Here is a 22,549-nt window from a genome sequence, read left to right as displayed (position 1 = left end):
GGGGGGTTGAGAGGGAGGGTGTGGGGAAGAATTAGAATGTTAGTAGGCACCATGGTTGGAATTAATATGAAAGTTGCTAAGGCTTATTCTTATTAACAGGAACGGGACCCCATTCAGCAGCAATGATGTTTACAAAATAAATGGCAACTGAATCTCCAGCTGCATCATCCAAATTAAGCTTTGGAAAGTGCTGGCATGGAGATTTATGGAAATAAGCAATTTTTTTCAGCTCTAGACTTGTTTAAGAAACAGGGCAGATTTAAAGAATTGGGGGAGCAGGAATGTTGAACAGCAAATCATGAAAGGGTACTGTATAAGGGGCAAGCCCTTTAGAGTTGATGCATTGGGGGATTAGAGGGCAGTCTGAGACTGAAATAACGCAGCAGAGCTTTGTACAAGTGGGACCATGTGGACAATGGAAGCCAGTAAGATGAATGCTGGAATGGTTAAGTCTGGAAGTAACAAAGCTGCTTATCAGGATTTTGCTGTTGAAGGTTGGGTGGAAATAGGCAGTTGTCACAGTGCTGGGCCAATTAGGGACCTGAAGCATGGCAATGAACTCTCATCTTCAGCCTCAGAATGATGTAGACTCTGATCAGTCTGCTAAGTTTGGAGAAGGATCCTAAAACAGGCATTGAGATTCTGATTTAATGCCATCATGGTGCCTGGAGCTTGTTTCAGGCAGGCACTGTGGACACCAGAATTTGCTGGTTTTCATCTTGTGATTGATACATGTCCAGGGCAGATCGAGCAAAACAAAAGCTAGAGAGAGGTAGTAATGAATATTCTCTGCTTCATTGACGTTGAACAATTCCACTTCCCCGGATGCTTTATGGCACATGGTTGTCTCTCTCTGAAGGTTATATCAAAAGTGCCTTTAACTACACTCACTGTGCAATTGTAGACATGCAGTATTTGTATTAATATTAATGAAAATGAGCACCAGTAGCACTTCATTCCTTGCTGCATTTTGGACTGTTAGACATAAGAATACAGCTCCTATTTTGCATTCCAATTTAGAAGTGTTACCTGGTTCTGAAAGTTTCTTTTGCTCTAAAAACATTTTGCAGCAGTAAACATGCATAGTCTGCAGTGGCACAAAATGTGTGAAACTGCCACCTGAACTTTTGCTTGCTTAGCATAAACTATTGGAATTGGTTTATTATTGTCAGTTGTATCAAAGTACAGTGGAAAAATTTGTATAGTATAGACGGAGTCCATGGAGGGGAGGCTGGTTTCTGTGATGTGCTGAGCTGTGTCCACAACTCTCTGCAGTTTCTTGCGGTCCCGGGCAGAGCAGTTGTCATACCAACCCGTGCTGCATCCAGATAGGATGCTTTCTGTGGTGCATTGATAGAAGTTGGTGAGTGTCAAAGGGGACATGCCAAATTTCTTTAGCCTCCTGAGGAAGTAGAGGTGCAGGTGAGCTTTCTTGCTGTGGCATCTGTGTGGTTGGACTAGGACAGGTGTTGCTGCCTATCCTTACTGATTGTGGTCTGTTGGTCAGGAAGTCAAGGATCTAGTTGCAGAAGGAGGTGTTGAGTCCCAGGTCTCGGAGTCTGATGATGATTGCTTGGAATTATGGTATTGAAGATGGAGCTGTAGTCGATAAACAATAGTCTAATGTAGGTGTCTTTACTGTCCAGATGCCCCAAAAATGAGTGTAGGGCCAAGGAGATGCGACCACCGTAGACCTGTTTCGATGGTAGGCAAATTGCAATGGGTCGAGGTTTTCTGGGAGGCTGGAGTTAATACATGCCATGACCAACCTCTCAAAGCACTTCATGGTGGCGGATGTCAGAGGCACCGGGTGGTAGTCATTAAGGCATGTTACCTTGTTTTTCTTAGGTACCGGATGATCGTGGTCTTCTTAAAACAGGTGGGAACCTCAGATTGAAGCAGGCAAGGTTAAAAATGTCTGCATATACCCCTGCCTGCTAATCTGCACAGGAGCTGAGGACATGGCCAGGGACACCCATCTAGGCTAGGTGCTTTCCGTGGGTTCACTCTCTGAAGACTGATCTTGTGTCCTCAGCAATGACCATAGGTTCATTGGAAGCTGTCGGGGTGGGTGGTGACATACAAATCCCCTTCTGTTTAAAATGCGCATGGAATGCATTAAGCTAATCGGGAAGGGGTGCGCTGTTGTTGACGATGCTGACTTTGTTTTGTAGCCCATTATAGCATGTAAGCCCTGCCAGAACTGGGACTCGATTTTGGACTGATATTGTCTCTTTGTATCTCTGATAGCTTTATGGAGATTGGTAATTGGCTTATTACAGTCACATGTACTGAGATACTGTGAAACGCTTTGTTTCCATGCTCTCCAGACAGATCATTCCATACGTAAGTACATCAGAGTAGTACAAAAGGAAAACAATAACAGAATGTAGAATATAATGTTACAGTAGCAGATTTAAGCAAACATTGTTAGTAATTCTCAAAGTCATAGAATTGAGATTTAAAAGAGTCAAATGATTATAATAAGTGTAATGAATGGATCTGTTGAAGCCATCTTGCAGAGTTGGCACACTCAAAACGTGATCCAGAGACAGAATTATCAGCATCATGTTGCATGGATCATGTTGTATAATCACCAGTATTTAAAAATGGTTGTGTGGTATGACAGATAGGGACGCTTAAATTTTCCCTTCTGTTGAAAAAAATTAATTGGCATGAGTGTTGAAATTCATGTAGCCAACCTTGTATTTCCAAAACTTTACATATGTAATGCCCAGTGACACACATAGGAAGTTGTAGACTATTTATGAGGTCTTCAATCACTCTGTTGTTTGTGTGATACTATTATTAAAAGATTGGAAGTAGTGCAGCAATAGTTGAGATAGGCATAATGCAGCCAGTCTCAAACAGAATTGCTGGTGTTTAACCATTTAAGTAGCAGTAAGTGTAAGACTTCCTGTCAAACACAAAATCCCAGACTCTCCAGCCAGTTTGGAGCACCAAATCTATCAGTTTGCTTCACCACTGGACTCCACAAGGAGTGTGATGGCAGAGCCCAGTCTTAATGAGATTTCCTCAGTATTTATACTGCGGAATGGTCTCTCGGAACTTGTGCCAAGTCAAAACTGGAACGGGATCTGAAACCTCATTGAGTTCAAAGGGCCAGAGGATTTGGAGGCAGCGGGGAATGCAAGTTACTTCCTTTAAACATATCCTCATGTTTTTGTTGTTGTTATTATTATTTAAAATAATTTTAAGTTAAATTATTTACTTTAATTTTATCAGTTTTTAAATGTCTCCTGAGCATAAGAGTCATTTCGAAACTGTTAAAATTCACCATATTTCACAGCTGCCAAAACTTTTCTGGCTATCAGAGCTTTGAGCAGTTTCAGAAATTGTTCTTCCTCAGCTGCATCTCAGGCCTTGCTGTTGCTGTCCTGGGTGTTTCAGGCTGGAGAAGTGGGCCCTCTGCATCCAAATCAGGTAAGATATGAATGTAGGGAACAATATTTGGCCTTGCAATTTTAGAAATTTTCATTGATGGAAGTTATTGAATTAAACTTTATGAAGAAAAGGTCACATTGAATGAAGTTGAAACTTATTATTCATGACAATATTCATAAGTATTTTGCAACAGAAGAGACCACAGAAATGTATTCAATTTTTTTTAAAAATTGCAGATGCTGGAAATCTGTAATAAAAACTGAAAATGCTACAGATACTCAGCAGGTCAGGCAAAACATCTCTGGAGATGGAAACTGAGTTAATGTTTCAGGTTGATGATGGGAACTCGTGTTTCTGATGATAGGTGATTGACCTGAAACATTAACTCTGTCATTCTCTTCACAAACGCTGCATGACCTGGGTGTCTCCAGTATTTTCTGTTTTGTACCCACAGAAATGTAATGTAGTTTTTAAGTTATGAAGCGTTTTGATAGGCTGAATAAGGAAAAATTACTCTATCTAATTGGACAGGCCAGGATGGTGGGGGGAGGGGAATCTGGGAAGAAGGCAGTCATTCAATTAAATTTATTTTGAGAAAGAGAGAGAGGAAAGATGCAAGATCTTGGGAGAAATTTCTTTACTTGGAGAGTTATTGGAGCACAGAATGCCACGGGGAATCGGATTGAGACCATTGCATCTTTTAAGGGAAAATTGGAGAAATATTTGGATCTGTGACAAAGTATGATCATTTGGGAATGTGACAAGAGCCAGATGTAAAACTTTTACATACATTGGCTGATCTCCCATGGCATTTTTCATGGTGATTTGGAGGTTTTGCTCTTATTTAAGGAGAGGCACATTTGTGGTGTAAAATAGAATCATTATTAAGTTAGATGCATTTTAAATGCTAGTTTGAAAAGAAATAAATGAATGTGAAATTGTTTCCATATGGACAATTTAAAATTTGAAATTAAATTTATTTAATGAATTGGAAAAATTAGATTACATTGTATGTAAAGGACATGCATTATTATAGATTGGAAATTAAAGGGTTACCCATTTGAAATAAATTTAAACAAAATATATGAACAATAGCTACATATAATTTAGAATAATTTGCAGAATTCCACAGTACATTTTCAGAATTTGTATGAAGTATCGGCACAAGCACTTGTATCATAAATGTTTGTGGAACAACCGGGAGAGGAATAGGATTTGAAGGGCGGTGGAGTATGACGGCTCCTCCAGGCTTCGTAGTCAGATATGAATAGCCTTGTGGTGGCCGCCTGTAACAGTCCTTGGGGACCACTGCTTGGCCGTATGCAGACCTGGATTTCCTGAACACAGCTGGTCTACTTCCAGTGAACCAGTTCAGTAAAGAAGTGATCAAACAGGCAACAGGCCCCTTATTGCATGAGGAAACTGACTAACACAGATCCAATCTCCAAACTGAACCTTTGCACTGGGAACCTGAAAGGCAAAGGCCACTCCTAATGGTGAATGTTGTCAGGCTGCTTGATAGTGAGGGGCAGCATAGTTTAGCCTTGACCTGCCTTCACCTGCTGTTCACGCACAGGATTCTGAGTGAGATCCGTGACTGATTTTATTCCTCTACCCCACACGTAGCTTGGAGACACTGCTATTCAGTTGAAGCACTGCTGGCTGCTGTTGTCTAATGCATGTTACCTTCTGGAGTGAAAATTGGAGGTCCTTCAGTTATTCCTTTCAACTGCCCTGTGTTATTCACAAAAATATCAACTACAAAGTCATGTAAAGTAAGAAGAAAAAGTAAATTTGTGAAAGCTCAATACACTTAACAGGATTAGTTGTGGAATGTGAATATGCATATGTTACTGATGAAAATTGCACAAAAGTAACTATTTGCATATATTAGACATTTGCAAAACTAAACTCCTGTAAGTTGACCATTTCTGCTTTGTAGTGCTTGATTCCACCAGTAGATGGCAACTATTTCACTAACTGCATGAGCATCACATTAGACATAAATCACCCAGTTCAACTATGCTGGAACCCCAGTACTGGGGCACACTGCCTTTTAATTAGAAAATACATCCTTGTTCTTTGCCTGACCTGCAGAGTGACATCACTGCCTCTCTTCCTGTTGCACTGTAGCTGCCTGACCCAGAGGCTTGACACAAGCCAGATGGCTTCGATTGGTAGGCGCACAGGCTGCCTGGTACTACAATTGATGATACCGAATAGGAAGACCTTTTATGATCAGCTGCGGGGACTGAGTTAAGAATGCAGCTCTGCTAGGTAATTGGACATCACTGAACACTTTCATTTTCATAACTGGTTCTGCGAAAGTTACAAGAATATCTTTTTCTTGTGCAGATGTGTTTTATTTTTATTTGTCATTTCTGTTTGTTAATAATGAATAGACTTCCCACAGTGTAATCTCCATCCATGCCCCTTCAGTTTAGCAGCATACAGTCGTTTTGAAGTTGACATGTTTACTTTTATTTAATGGCTCGTTGAGACTGTTCGTTGTGACACTTAATTTTGTTTCCTTTTTCTCTCCTTGTAAAAACAGGAAAAATTGTTTTGGTTTTGCAATAAGTCACTTTTAAGATGTCAAAGTTAACATAAGCATATTTCTTTCAGACACACTCCAGAATGACTGCTCACTGTATAAATCATTGTTTGGTTCTTCAGAAGGTGCTGGCACTCCTGAAATGCTTTTGCCGCTTGTCTGTGAAAACACAAGAAACAACGTTACTTTGAAGATTCATTTGCCTATGAACGATCTATGTTCAGTTTTACTGCCCATTTACATCAACTTGATCCAAAGTCATGTATAAGCAATAAACATCATTAACGTGGAAAAATACATTCAACTGGAGTCACATGAAAGAAACTAGTGGTTCGACTCCAAATTATGTGTTTAGGTTTTAAAATGTCAGAATTTTCAGAATATTGTTTTACATAACCTGCATGCTGTCAGCATTTTGATGTTTAACGTGACTTTCTTTTTGTTTCCCTACTTAGCTGTTGTTCCCTGCTTCTTGCCTCTTGTTTCTTGGTGGAAGTGTCCCAGTGATGTCCGCATTCAACCTGCTGCATTTGGTGACAAAGAGCCAGCCAGTAGCCCTTCGTGCTTGTGGGCTTCCCTCAGGTTGAATGTGTGCTGCATGCTGTGTTTCTTGCAAACTTTGGGTGCTGTTAGCAAAAAGGAGAAGGTGACTGCTGCAGAAAATTCTTGCTTACTGTGGTGACACTGACCCTAGTTTTAATTTAGCAGTCTTTGAAGGCGGAAGTTAGCAATAAATCACTGATATAAGTGTACACATTGTCCCCATTTAAAAAAAATCCAAAGTAACATTTACCAGCAACCCTCTAGTCTACATATTATCTTCCGATACTATCTAACTATTCTAGGATGCGAGGATAGTTCTCGGATCCTGAGAAAATGTAATTGTTATCATCTTTGCTACTTGAGTTGCTTTTCCCTAACCCGACAGCATCTTGATAGTGTTAGCATTTTCATTTTAAAGAGTGGTGAAAGACATTTTAATTCATACATTGAGATTCCATTATGTCAAATGCCATTAACAATTGCATTGAGGCAAAAATGCAGGTTAAAATATAAAGATATTTACAGTTCTAAAAGTTAGGTCAAGCTTTGAGCTCCAAAGAGGTAAATGTTTTTTATACATAGTACAAAACATTTTTCCATTTAACAGTCCTGAGAAAAATAAGTTCTGGAATTTTTTAAATGTTTTACATTAGTGTAAGCTAAACACAGTTATATACATTCACTATCGCTAAGATACACTGAACTGGATGGAATGTTGGCCTTCATTGATAGAGGGATTGAATTTAAGAGCAGGGAGATTATGCTGCAACTGCACAAGGTACTGGTGAGGCCGCACATGGAGTACTGTGTGCAGTTCTGGTCTCCTTACTTGAGGAAAGATATACCGGCTTTGGAGGCAGTGCAGAGGAGGTTCACCAGGTTCATTCTGGAGATGAGGGGGTTAGCCTATGAGGAGAGATTGAGTCGCCTGAGACTATACTCGCTGGAGTTCAGAAGAATGAGAGGGGATCTTATCGAAACATATAAAATTATGAAAGGGATAGATAAGATGGAGACAGGAAAGTTGTTTCCACTGGTAGGTGAGACTAGAATTGGGGTACATAGCCTCATGATTCGGGGGAATAGATTTAGAAAGGAGATGAGGAGAAATTGCTTTTCCCAGAGAGTAATGAATCTGTGGAATTCCCTGCCCAGGGAAGCAGCAGAAGCTACCTCATTAAATATATTTAAGACACAGAGAGATTTTTGCATAGTAGGGGAATTAAGGGTTATGGGGAAAAGGCAGGCAGGTGGAGCTGAGTCCACAGCCAGATCAGCCATGATCTTATTGAATGGTGGAGCAGGCTCGATGGGCCAGATGGCCGACTCCTGCTTCTATTTTGGTCACCAAAACCAAGTACTGCTTACAATAATACAAGGTGATGGTGAATCGTCCTCAAACTGAGTGATCACCACCAATATTGTTCTAATTTTTTTCAGTAAGGACTATCATCACAACAGTTCCTGTGATTTGTCTAGAATAATATTAAAAATGCACCGCTTTACATGAGTTGTTGGTAATCCTTTAATACATTTCTGAGAATTTGCTATCCATTCTGTTTGTGTGTGTGCCACATATGAAAGAATAGGGCCAGCTTTAATCTTCCTCATTTGTACATGTGCTATTTGTCACGTCACAGCTTAGAAATTATCCAGTGGGGGTAATTTGATGCAATCAAAGGTACATTTTGTTTCACTGTATAGAATATAAGCAGTTTCAGTTTGAGTACCAAAGAAAAAACAGGTGGCAGGTTTTTTTTAAAAATGTGCATAGACATGAAAATTATTTTGAAGAATTGGAATATTACAGACATTGAAAAATCTGAAAGAAAAGCTGGAAGCATTCAGCAGGTCAGACAGTATCTGGGGGGACAGCAGACGAGACGGTTTGGGTGTGAATGTATCCTCACAACTGGGAAATGAAAAATGTGTGTTCTCACTTACAATAGCAGGCAGAAATTGACTTAAAAAAACCCCACAAAGGTAGAGCCGACTGACTTGGAGGAACACACACATGCACAGAACACATTCAAAATCAGACACTTTGATGTGGTTAAGGATGCTGTTCAATACAGACTAATCAGGCTGTAACCTGGGGATGTTCTTCTCATCCCCATCCATAGTCCAGTGGCACTGGCTGGTCAACATATGATCTAATTATCTCATTCCCCAAATTGAGCTTCAGCACTCTAAAGCACCTCCCAATCCTCCTGAATGGTGCAACTTCCCAAGACAGCACTGACGAAAGTAAGCTCCATCTGCCACGTATAGAAAGGCAAGCTCAGCAGCACACAGTAAAATTATTGCCATTACCTAGACTAGGGTTGTTTGGTTTATGCGCGACTCCATTTCATGCAGTTCAAACAAGACTGTGTGAAATTTTGAGCTCCAAGAATTTAGAAACTTAATGCTTGTTCCCATGACAACTGACTAAAGCACTATGTTAATTTTGCCTATTTCTGATTATGTTTCAATATTTATATAATTTTGATACGGGGACAATTTCCATTGGGGAAAAGGAAAGTGAAGGCTGCTTTGTCGATATCTCTTTATATCAACGTATGTTCTGCACTGGGGAAACTACTTGATACTTGTCTTCCTTTGATTTGACATTAGTGTTTCAGTCCCCATGAATTTCACACCACATGCACTTTTCCCTGCAAAAGTGTGCTCCAAAAGAACTTGTTTTTGATACAGAAGAACTGCTCACAGGTCAGTTATATGTACTCAAAGTCATGCCTAGGACTTGGTTATGTAAATTCAAGATCTGCTGGGTTGCCAAACTGCCATCCTGATGCTACTTATGTCATTAGTGTCTCATTAAAAACTATAATTCCAGCTTCACTTCCACTAGTCATCTTCCATTCCATCACCAGTGGAACTGTTTTGAATGCGGACAGATAATTATATTTAAGGCATTCATTAAGTACCGTGATTTTTCACTTGTAATTTTTTTTTGGTTCAATTTATTTCTGTCTTTTCCAAAAACATTAATGCTGTTCGAGTCAATTTCCAGGATCATTGTCCCTCAGTGACTCCTCCAAGGGGCTATTCTTCATGTTAAATCTGGACAGTAAGATGCTCGACTTTGAAACCAGCACAGCTGATCCAGATTCTGGTCTCATTTAAGGGCCATGAATTTACCAGTAAGGATTACTAAATGGCAATCACAAGGTGGAAATCAATTTCCTGCCCCTCTCCCCTCCTCCCACCCAGGGGATATTAAGGCTAATTATAGTAGCCACTGCTGCCGCTCTAGCAGATCTGCACAGACTGGAAATTGAACCCATGACATTTCTGAACCTTTGATTCAGCAAACCGCTGGCTTAACCAACTGATGTGTCAAGGGAACCACTACGCTGTGCTTTAAAGCTCATGGGTACATTGACCTATATATTATCATAAATGGCAGCAATACAGAGGTTTGCTTATACAATCAACTCTTAGTCCAATAGATATCACATTACAAACAGTACAGTAACTAAGTTAACTCTAAACTTCACATTATCTTCTGCATTCCTTTACTATGATCACAGCTTCCAATTAAGGCAGTATTATTGTCCATTGCTGGTAAATAATGCATTCCAGGACCATAATTTCCAGTCTCATTATTATTGAAAAATGGTATCCCACTGACTACCATGCTGTAGTTTTACATTTAACTGACTTAAGCAAAAAAAGGGATTTTTTTGATCCTGTGACACTTTAGCAAATCCAGCAGGTGGCGCATTTGATTATTCTCAGTAAATATTATTGAATTCAGGAATATTAGTTGAGGTTATTTGGGCATTTATCAAAAGGTACTTCTTCATTGCATTGCACAGTAAATTAGAATGAACTCCGGTGACAAATTGCAGCATTCAAATAATTTGGAAAATCATTGACATTCAACTGCTCCCAATAATTTATCTGCTGAATTTTATTTTCTCATTCGAGTATTGTTGTAGGAGCTGCTATCTTCAATTACAATCACCAGGTCTAGTAGTACTTAAATTCGATTTCTGCTGTGCTCCAGTTTGTTATCCATGTTCAAGTTGTGCCTTGAGGAGAGGGAGATGAATGAGCAATATGCCTAAATTATTATGATACAAAACACATTCTTAGGAAGGAAAGAAATACATTACAAGAATGTTGCCTGTTTCATAGAGCACCTAGTAGCAAAAATGCATCCATCAGTAGTTGGAAATGAGCAAGAACCATTAACTCTCCAGCAAGCTACTTTCAATGCTGGAATCCTTACCAGACTGCTAAAAGGAGGCTCAATATCTTGATCTACTACTCAGAGGAGCTTCGTAAAGGGAAGTGAACACTGTAAAGTTATTTTGAAGGATTTTCTACAGCAGTCTGCCCCTCCTATAAATGTAGCGCTGCTTAATTTGCTTTTCCTATTTATTATGCTTTGCTTTATAATTATCTCCAGGCATTTGCTAAATTATTTACTACTTTGATATTCTGCTAATTAACTGCATGCTGCTACTCGAGCACCCGCTTCCTCGTATATAACACTTTGCACAGAGAAGTTAATGTAATTAGAGGTCTGTTGGTGGGGAGGGGAGGAAAGGCAAAGTAATTTATTCATTAAATGGTTTGATAACTAAATCTTTGCATTTTTATTCTTATTAACATTATAAGGTGAATTCTTAAAACATCCTTCATTGTTATACCAGGTAAATAGCAGGCACATTATAAATTTTCTTCAAAGATGTTTCTTATTAGATTTTTTTAAAATCCCAATCTTTATCTAAACAATCAACTTCCTGTTACCTCACATTTGTCTGGATATTTTGGCATTATATTGTAAATACAAGTCAATGGGCACATGAACTACTGCACAGTAAAAGAGCAAGAATGGTATGGATACTTTGCATTTCCTGATGCTAAAACTATTGCAATTAGTGGTTAACTTTTTCAAATACTGCATCCGCAATTTTTTTTCCTCTGTTTAATCTTCTGAAATTAAATACTTTAGAAGTATTTAAATCCTCTAATATAGAAGCTACTTTTCCACTCTTAATTGCAAAGAACAAGGTCCCTCAAAGTGGTTTTCCATTGTGAAAAACTTCATCTCAATCTGCTGATGCATATTGTTGAAGAAAGCTATTGCTGTTTAATGGTTCTTTGAAAGTAGCAAATGATCCTGTGTTTCCTCTCCAAACTGTGCCCACCTTTGAAGCTCCTTTACACAAATGTTCATTGAAATGTGTTGCCTTGAAACTTTCTCAATGGTTTCAACTGAAGAATTGTTTGTTTTTTTGAGATTTTTATGACTTCTATTTGTAAATAGGATTTGGTACAGTTGAAAAAGTCTAATAAGGTTATTTAAAATAGTTCTGGAAAGATATGGTAGGCTTGGTGTTGAATGTGTAAGGCAAAATCATTCTGTATACAGTTAACTAAAACGTGCCAAAGGCTTGTACCCGTATCTTTGAGCAGTCACTAATCTTTGAAATACATCTTTAATAAATATCTTGAAACAAACTGAATTTTTAAAAAAATTGAATGTCTAGTTTATCTTATGTATTCAATGATGATTATCTCCCTTGCCCATTGCACCTTGCGCCCAGGTGAATTCAGGAGGGTGAAACTTTCTGAAAACCAGAACAGTTTAATTGGTCTTCTGTGTCATTCACTACTGAAATGTTATCATTTCAAGAAATCGTTTGAAAGTTGTTTAACATAATCATTCCTGTGCTCACAACAAAACTTCAGTACTTAAATAAAATCAAATTTTGTCAATATTTTACTAATTAAGGGGGGAAACCTTGGTTAACCTTGTTATTGACCCAGTACTATAGGAATGAATAAAAAGGAAATGGGCTTTAGGTGATTGACAAGGTAATCTGCTTCTTATTTATGAAAATATGTAAAAATACTTGAACATAAGCAAAAAAAAATCCATCTTTATCTGTATGTGAACCAAGAACCAAATGACTTTATTTAGGTCAGACATTTAGAATGTTGTACACAGAATTGACTCTAGACAGTTTCAAACTTTTTATGTTACACTGTGACTAAAGAAGCAGTGTTGTTAGAATGGCAAGGTCTGTTTTTCTTTATATAACCCAAATGGCCTGTTTTCTCTTTGCTCTCCTCTCACCCCCCCCCCCCCCTTCTCCCCACCCCCAACAGGTTTTCAATTTCTTTGTAAGACTGGTAAATTAGCAGATAGAACTTCTGAGTATTCTGTACCAGAAACTGATATAGGGATTATGGAATATTTTGACAATGAGTTATTGCTTCATATTAGTATGGATAGAGGGCTTACTTATCTCTAAGTTTTTTTTAAAAATAAGATGCAAATGAAGTTATCATAAAGTTAATAAATTAAGGCTAATTGGATTCCTTTACACAGGCTAACTCGTTCTTGTACAGTCAATCCACAAGGGTTTAACCAAGTAGAAAGTTGTATTTGTATGTTTAAAATTCTAAAATGTTGAAGAAATTTTGCTAATTAGAAACTGATGTCTTATAAATGATTTGTTCTCAACACATTTAAGGCACAACACGAAGCACATTCTGGCAAAATTGTGTGAATATTCATTTAGTAGTTCTTGTAAGACTAACAAAGCAACCAAGAATGAAATCTTTATTCCTTTTAAATAAGGCTGCAGCTAGAAAAGATATATGGCAGTGTTCTTTCAAAGCCTCTTATTGGAATGAAGTTCTGTCACATAGTTAATGCAAAAGTTAGTCAGAGCAGCAGTCACATCAAAAGCATTTGTACAAAATTTAGAGTGAATTTAAAGCCCATTTTTTCCAGTGAGACTTTATCGGTTTCAACTTCAAAATCAAACTTTGTAAAACAAACCTTTTATTCTGGTCAATGAATATTTTAGAGCTTAGTCAATGCTAAACAATGTGACTTTTAAAAAAAATATCAAAATAAGAGTCAACATTCCTTAAATGAGTTGCCAGTAACTGTGTTTGGAGCTGTTTTTATGAATACTTTGTAGTAATGACTCAAGGTAAAAGTAGAAAAGCATTCAATGTTAGGAAATTGCAATCCAATACCATGTAATTTAAACCTGCAGTTGCTTCTCTTGCGGTAAATGACATACAGATGGGCAACTCTGGTTCTTGTAGTTTGTGTGCACAATTGGCCTTTTTATATAAGTACACATTTCTCAGTAACAAAAGTATTATTTGACACAGTTTTATTTTTGTACACCTTTCCCTTTTTACACATGTTTTTGTGAGGCTAATTTTGTGCAAGCTGCCTCTGTCACATAATTTGTGCACATGTTAAACTTTTTACTTAAAATGAGAGGAAAATCAAACAAATTTCCTATGTTTATTTTCTGATTTTATTCTTGAATGTTTTTCCACTCCCTTTTGAGAAGGCAGAATTTCAGATTTTCTTATGACTTGATATGGTGCATTAGGCCATCCAGTACCTCACCAAAATTCTGACATTTTACATGTATGAACATAGTGGGTTATTAAGCTATTGGACTGTAGTGGTCATCACAACTGAACTGGATTATGATATACATACATCAGCTTGTGAACAGGGGTGGGAATCCTGCTGTTTTTCTTTGGCTCTCCCATATGGGTGTTAAGACCAATTGCAACACCCTGTGCAGACTTGCTCAATTAAGTGGACAACACATTCCAGGGACAAAATCTGGGATTTAATTGGTCAGTGCAGTTTAATAGCAAATTAAATCATGTATGTATTCACTGATCTATCCAGTAGACAATTTTCATTAGAGTAAGTTTTGGGATAGGAACATTGGCTGATAACATTTGGGTTATGCCCCAATATATCTTTGTAACAGGATATAAACCTGAGACTATTTGATCAGATGATTATTAAGTGGGTATGTTCAGAATTTCATTGCAAAGATATATTAAGATTGTATATTACCAACATTAAATCTATGGAAAACCGCATGATTAAATACTGGATTAATCACTTTATTACAATACCATCAACTACAATGTGCAGGAATATGAAATGTCAGAATCCGCTATGGAGAAAAAAAATGCCTAGATAAAAAGCATAGGATTTTTTTGAGCTGATGAGTCACAGTTGAGCAATTCTGATGCTCTTCATTTAGCTGTGCAATTATCTTGTCTATTACCTTCTGAAACATAGTAGGTTAAGTTATCAGATAACAAACTAACTATGTTATCCCACTGTGCTTAACTCATTATCTCTGTTAATCCCATACTGGGATCTTGACAACTGGAAATGTTGTGGCTGTCTCAAATGGCAGATTTTTACAGTTTTTGGGTTAGGTCAGTTATTACTGGCATAATTGTGTCATTTAGAAAGCATATAAGTACTAAATTGAAACAAATGCAAAATATGCTTCTAGAACCTGTTTTGGTTTCCTCATTCTGTTCCCCCTATTTTCTTTTTTGTACATGCGTCCCTCAAACATGTATTGGTCATTTGAAGCTGTGTTTCAGCCGAGGAATGCTGCAGGATTTGGTAGGAGTTTGAGGGATCAGAGTACCCAAAATGGGAAGTGGGAATGAGGAGGGGCATGGTAACTGGAGTAAAGCCTAGGAGGAGTAAAAAGAAACTAAGTATGTTCTTTTTTAAAAAAAAGAGATATGCAGGTGATGCCATCTATCTTGCCATCATCTCCCTTTTTCATGTTTTGTAACTTTTTAGGCTGGCATCTGGTGCTGGATGAGAAGTTTCTTCCAACTAAATATTGCAAAGACTGAAGCCATTGTCTTTGGTTCCCAGTAGCAATCTCTGCTTCCTAAAGAGTGACTTCATATCTGCCCCCATTGTTACTCTCTGAAATTTAACCAGAAGTTGATGTCATATCTGTGCCATCACTAAGGTTGCCCATTACCAGCTCCACAACATTGCCTACTTCCATTTCCCAGCTCACCTGAGCTCCTGCTCTTGCCCTTACTTATGACTTTGTTACTTTAGATGACTGTATTCCTCACTGGCCTTGTTCCATACTCCATAAATTTTAGATCATCTAAAACTCTGTTGCCCTTGTCCCCTACTCCATATCCCATTCACCCATCACTTGTGTTTGGTGTCCTGTGTTGATATCAGTTAAGAACCACCTCTCATGCTAGTTCTCAGATCCTCCTTGGTCTCGCCCTTCCCTATTTCCATGATCCTGTGAGGTGCCTGTGCTCCTTCATTTCTGGTTGCTTGCTTGTTCCAACACCAGGTAGCTTTGCCTTTGGCTGTCAAGGCCCTTCTGGCATTTCTTCCCTTATTCACGTCTGCTCCCTCTTATCCTTTCATTAGGTTCCTCCAGAGAACTTTATTCATCCTTTCCTGATTATGTTCTTACATGGCCCAGTGTCAAACTCTGGTAATGCCACTGTGATGATTTAGCCTGTTAAAATCTTGGTGGCTGGAAAATGATGCTGTATTCTTCCATAATGTGTCCAAGGGGCAGTGTACAGATGAGAAATAAGAGGGGTCCAGGGATAGAATCTTTAGGGATATAAGAGGTAATGCTACAGGAGTGAGAAGTCAGACTATGATCTGATAAGAATGACACCAATCTTCACAGGAACAAATTAATTGCAGGAAAACTGTAGTTCCTTCCCTAAGAAGCAAAGTACTTGATCCTTAAGATCAGATCGATGAATGCTGCTTTTAAGGAAAACTCTGCTCCATGATCATGGAAAATGTATGTTGGGTTTGACTCCAGGCCATGGATCAATATGAATATTTTCCTAATGCTTTCCCATAATTTTGAATACCATGAAGAATTTAAAATTTACTTTTATGAATGCCACTAACATTACCAACTATCTCACTTGCTTCTTATCATAGAGCCCTAACTTTAAAGGGGAGTTTCATTTTGGAGATGAGGTCTTCTGAGCACCAGTATGTATTGCTGTGAATTTGAATAGGATCAATTATTCCTATGCTGCTCAATGATTTTTCTTTTAAGTCATGTATTTGCAGTGGATTGTAGAAAGCTGGGAGAAAGAGACACCTTGGGCCAAAAACTTGAGGGCATCTCCCATTCCTCCTGTTAGCTGATGCTGCGGAAAATATCAAGAGAAAAGCTGGGAAGGCAAAAACTGAGTACTGATTCATTTACAAAAACAAATGCTTTTAAATTTGGTTTATCATCCTTTCTTGTATATAAGGGATAGATAAGCATTTTTGCTTTCTCCACTTAGCATCGAAACAAGTGAAATTCTAAAATACATATTATGTATCTGATGAATAAATGTATTGAATAAATGTATCTGATGATTTACACTCATTTTGAGGATAACTAAGTGCAGTGTTTATTTTGCAGATGAAGAAGATCTAACTAGTTATAAGCAATGTGAGCTTTGAAAGGAGGCTTAAATGAATAGAGTCATTTCTGTATTCCACAGTTTTCCTTGTGTTATCTATTTCAGCAACATGATGCTTTGTATAATAAAGTAATTGAAATTATTTCAATAAATTATAGAAATCATGCCATTTAATTGCATTTAAATTGCAAGATTGGGAACTAACTGTTTCAGTTAGAACTCAATAATGGTGGGCTTGTATTTTCCAAAGTAGCTTGGGTTGGGATATGATTTTCTAAATTTAAGTTTCCTTTACAGTAGTTCAAAGTTTTCCATCTATGTATATGAGTGTTTGTACTGATCAGTGCAGTAGTATTCGCTAACTCTTTCTGTTTGCCATTAAACTTGCTTTGTGCAGTATACGCTATTTGGATTGGGGGCAAGTTTTTCACACAGGTTAGAGGTAAATGGAACAAGCTGTCAGAGGAAATGGTTGAGGCAGGTACAATTACAATGTTTAAAAGACATTTGGACAGGTTCGTGGATAGGAAAGGTTTAGAGGGATATCGGCCAAGTGCAGTCAAACAGGACTAGCTCAGGAAGGTACCTTGGTCAGCATGAACGAGTTGAGCCAAAGGGTGTGTTTCCATGCTGCATAACTATGACAATGCAGGCCAAAATTCAACCAGGGATTCTTGTATCTCCTTTTGTCAGTGCCCAAATTGGAAAGCATATGTGGTTTGGATGGGAAGAAAATTGGACACAGCTGTGATGCACTCATAGATGAATAGCCTAAGAACACTTTTTTTTCACAAAAAATGACATTTGACTTTGAAAGGCTAGAAGCACACAAGCAACAGTCAGAGTAATCACCTTCAGGAGAAAAATGATAAGAAAAAAACAGGGGATAAGATATCTGAAGGAAAAACCTGACTTGTGTAGCTTTTAGTTTCTTCAAAACCAGAACAGAGTCGTGACTAAATTGCTCTTTTCAATCTGTCTATATATCATTCTGTCTGCAAGGGTGGCCTAGTAACACAGCACATTTGTGTTTCAACATATTGTTATCACTGAGTGATTGGACAAGGGGCTACACATAGAGTTTCCCACAGGATGAGCTTCAGATGGTTGTAAGTTGAGGTAGCAACAAAACATTGGACATTGCATGAATTGTTGACTCAAATACATGCCACATTTTTTTTTGTATGTTACCCTTTAGAGGCCAGTTCAAAAGTACCATTAGATGAACGAGCTGAGCCAAAGGTTACAGATATTCTCAGAATAAATGGAGCTGCGGGTTTTGAGGCTAAATGTATGTAAAAGATGGGTGGGGGAGGTGGGCCCTTGTAATAAAATAACCATTTCATCCATGTTCTCATTGACGTCCGGAATCCTTTGGGGCATTTTCTCATATTAAAGGCACTATGTAAATGAAAATGCTAGTTGGATAATGCCCCTACTTTGTTGCTAACTAAATGGATTTAATTGTGTGGCATTAGATTTTTCAAGGACTTGTGGTGTTTTATATGATCAAACAAACTGGAAGAGGATTGCATCATTACTTTTGCTTGGATGTGATTTGTTACACAGGCAACACAACAAAATTTCCTCACTGGTCAAAGTGGCTGTGAAATTGGTTAAGATAGGCGAACAGACATCATCCAGGGAGAATCCATAATGGATTAAGGTGTACTAGAAAAAATTTGATGGTTAGGAAAAGGCAAGTTATATTGAGATATCTGCCAGATAAAAATATTGAGCAAATTCACTGTAATATACAAAAAAAAACAAAATCCTATGGAGAACTGTCAAAGTTAGATTAGTTAACATTACTTTAAAGTTTTGTTTTGTGCTCTACTGCTCAATTTTGGTGAAATCTTACAGAATTAATTTACGCATATGTGCCTGACAGAAATTGACTAAAAATAAAGCTCACTATCTCAGGTTTTTTTAGTTTGGTTTATACTGAGTTATAATGTACAAAGGCAGTTCAAGTAGCTTTGGTTTTGGTGTTAAATACAAAGACTTATTCAAATAGTTCATAGGATGAACTCTTTCTGTTCTATTACAAGCTAATCATAAAATTTCAAGCAAAATATTCCCCAGTTTTTATATTTTGCACACTTTTGCATTATGATTTTTTTTTGGAAGTGTTTTAAATCATTCCACCATGGAATTAGTCTGTGTGGTGTATCATTTGCTCATTGACTTGTAATGTAATTTGCCTGAGTTATTGAGTTTGCGAAATGTTTTTTAACTAAGGTTGTGAGTATAAACCAAAAGCATCTCTGCACTGCTCCCGGGTTGGCTGGTTGCTTTCCTAGATCAAGGCACAGCTGTTTTGTAATCCAAGCTGGATAATATACATTTATCCATGTACATTTCAATCCAGTGGGAAGCTCTCTTGTGCCTGCTTGACCAGGAAAGTCCAACTTTGTGATGTTTTGTTCAAACTCACTCAGTGAGATCTGGCAAGATGCTGACAGATGATGTCACATGACACCATTATCCCACTTGTGCCTTAATTTCCACAGGGATTGAGAAATGTGAAATATTACCATTAATCCATTTCATCCCACCTTGCCATTACACTTTGAACTCATTATTTTGTACCAGTCTCTTAAGGGACCAAGAGGCGCTTGCATTTGGTGGTTTTGTAACAAGGAGGTTAAAATAGCCTGCTTTTGACCTAATTGAGTTCCATTCGTTACTTTTAGTGTAAAGTTCATAGTTTTACACTGTTGGTATATTTTCAAGCAGGATCATGTATGCACAGCAAAAGCTTTGGCTGCCACACATTGTCACATCTCCACTGGAATCACCTGGCTCTTTTGCAGCATTCTTAACTTGTAATTAAAGAATAACCAACAGTATTCCGCTCAACTCAGCATTGCATCGGGGACTAGTTTGGCAATTGAAAAATGAGTGCAGAAGCTGTGCTGTGGCCATTAGCCAAAGTAATCATTCAGCTTTTAACCTAGAGCGCTTCTTCTCCCACATCCTCCCTTTCCAGGTTCATGTAGGGATAAAAAGAGCTGCAAAGTGGCCTTCCCCCAGCAGGAGTTGAGGAAGCGTTTGACAGCCCAGCAGTACCATGTGACTCAGGAAAAGGGGACAGAGAGGTATGACTTAATGGAGTGAGAAAGGTGTAAAACCTGGATCATTCAGTGACTGTATTTAGGATGATTAACGGGACCTGAAGGAACCAACATGGTTTGAACACTTCTGTTCCACATTAGGTTGATGGTATATGCCATATTAGTTGGGGTGGTTGTTCAGGACAACCCCTCTGCAAATCTGGCATCTAATATAGTTCGGACTCCTTTCCAGTGTTTGTTTGCAGCACGTGCCATGTGTGTGCTGCAGTCAGTTTACTGAAGTGAACAGCAGGGAAACCTCTGTAATTTTCGAATGTGCAGTCATCAAAATGTGCTGCTCCTGACTTCACGTTAAAATGAAAGGTCTCTGGGACCAACACTTACATACCTTGAGATCCTCTCTCATTATCGACCAACACCCTCCCCAGCAGTCCATGTCATAGATCTACAACTGGTGATTCATCTGCATGACTTGGAGGGCAACTGAATATTTGCATCCAGCTGATGCATTTAACATGATTCTTTGTCCCTTTTGCTTTTAACCTTGTGGCTCAAGCACAAGTGGGGTGTGAATCAATTTATAGAATCCTGTTTCCAAGTCTTTTCTATTTTGAGACATCTTCCACATTGTTTTTAAACCTCTTGTACATGAAGCAACAAAGTAGCAGTTTGACTACTTCTTTGGAAGTCTCTCTCAAGATACTAGAATAAGCTGAACACTGAGGGAAATGGACCGCTGCCAATGAGCAGTTTGAAGGTGGTCATTGTGTGTTCAGAAGTTTGGCTGCCAAAAGAAGGTAGTGTAATTAAGACCTTTTTTTTGAAGCACATGTGGAGAAAGTATTTATTGGCTCATTTGCGGTTGGAATGTCAAAAATGTTCAATAACTGCCCTCACATGTCTTTAGTCCTTGGAACCTAGCCCTCTATGCTTTTTAAAAAAAACCTTCCCCTCTTCCAAGGCAGTATTTAGTGAATAAATTGAATCTCTCAGCTGATTTTTAGTGCAGAGCTGACATGCCAAGGATAACCATTTTGTCAAGTTTATACAGTAGATTCTGGCTCATGCTTTCAGGTACATCAAATCCAAATTTATTAGTGATGTAACTGCTTGTTCCCATTCATGCTCTACAAAAAACTCTTTACAACACATGGGGTCCGAGTTAATAGGCTTCACTTTCTTCCTGTCACAATATACTATTTGAATTTACTGAAAGTGAGTCAACGACATAGAAACTCCAGAAGTGCATTGGCACTGGACCTTAACCTTTATTCTTGAATTCTCAGCCAAATGAGATTTTGCTGTACACCAAACTGGCAGAATGATTTGGTATACAAGTGCAAAAGACATTTTTACAATCTATTTGTAAAATAGAAACTAGCAGGGGAGGGAGAGGGGTGGAGAAAGTATCAAGGGTGAATGAATAATATGCAGCATTTTCTTTCAAATACGTATACTTAATTGCAATAAGATAACATTCCTTTTAAATTCACTTTATTCACTACTTTTTCCCTTCTAGTCCTTTTACAGGAGAGTACACATTATACAAAGACAAAGGGACCTATAATTGTGTTGTCTGTGGGACTCCCCTTTTTACGTAAGTACATAAATGTATGTGGTTGTTAATAAGTAAATTAGTCATAGAGTCATACAGCATGAAAACGGGTCCTTCAGCCCTTCAAACAGGCTCATTCACGCCACCAAGATGCCCGTCTAAGCTAATCGCATGTGCCCGCATTTGACCCATATCCCTCTAAACCTTTCCTATCCATGTACCTGTCCAAATGTCTTTAAATGTTGTTATTGTAGCTGCCTCAATCACTTCCTCTGGCAGCTCATTCCATGTATTTACCATCCTCTGTGTGTAAAAAAAAAGTTGCCCCTTAGGTTCCTATTAAATCTTTCCCCTCTCACCTTAAACCTATGCCCTCTAGTTCTTGATTTCCCCAACCCTGGGTAAAATACTGTGTGCATTTGCCCTATCTATGCCCCTCATGATTTTATACACCTCTATAAAATCACCCCTCAGTCTCATATGATCCAAGGAATAAAGTCCTAGCCTGCACAACCTCTCCCTTTCACCCAGTCCCTTGAGTCCTAGCAACGCCCTTATAAATCTTTTCTGCACTCTTTCCAGCTTAATGGCAGCTTTCCCATAGCAGGGTGCCCTAGTCATTAAAATCTTGTGTGATGTTTGCACCATATGATGAAACCAACAATTACATTAAAAGGGTGTGCAACCATTGTAATGTTATGTCACTCTGATCCCACATCCAGGTTGATGACTGCATTTTGTTATCCAGCTGAAGTGCCTGAAAGAAACTTAGGAGACAGGCACACAAAAAGGATCCTACGAGATAGCAAAATTGTAAAAAAAAAGCACTAAAAGCTAAACTAAAACAGATGGCAGGATGCAGTGTTTAGCCTAGTGAACCTCCTTCCACTTCTCATATGCATGGAGCAGTTGAAAGGAATAATATAGTTTGAGAATAACACTCTGTACAGATTACCACTGTTACCCCTTTATATACCAAGGGTTCAGCAACAAGGGTTCAATTGCCATTGGAAGTCATCTTGATTTAATAATATACTGAGTTTTTCATTTATGAACCAATTGCTCTTGGCTTTTAGATTTTAGGTGCACTGTGTGTTCTCCAACTTCGCCGACAAAATCCATTAATGAAATAATATGCTTGTTTAGGAATAGAATAGTTCTGCTTTGAAT

General features: G+C 38.3%; 1 protein-coding gene across 3 annotated transcripts in view; it reads left to right on the top strand.

Annotated features, from left to right (window-relative positions):
• The window catches only part of msrb3 (methionine sulfoxide reductase B3), a 90,000-nt gene that overhangs the window by 15,378 nt on the left and 52,073 nt on the right, over positions 1-22,549 (top strand). The window contains exons 2-5 of one of the 3 annotated variants that reach the window (XM_052030335.1): positions 5,539-5,682; positions 6,415-6,541; positions 19,740-19,848; positions 21,344-21,421. In XM_052030335.1, the coding sequence (XP_051886295.1) occupies positions 6,466-6,541; positions 19,740-19,848; positions 21,344-21,421 (263 nt within the window). In that variant the 5' untranslated portion in view covers positions 5,539-5,682; positions 6,415-6,465. The remainder of the gene's footprint in view (positions 1-5,538; positions 5,683-6,414; positions 6,542-19,739; positions 19,849-21,343; positions 21,422-22,549) is intronic. The other 2 variants (XM_052030334.1, XM_052030333.1) reach the window with 2 other exon arrangements.

This window comes from Pristis pectinata, chromosome 15 (genome assembly GCF_009764475.1).
Source record: "Pristis pectinata isolate sPriPec2 chromosome 15, sPriPec2.1.pri, whole genome shotgun sequence".
NCBI classification, from domain to species: Eukaryota; Metazoa; Chordata; class Chondrichthyes; order Rhinopristiformes; family Pristidae; genus Pristis; species Pristis pectinata.
This window is presented reverse-complemented; position numbering and strand designations above follow the sequence as displayed.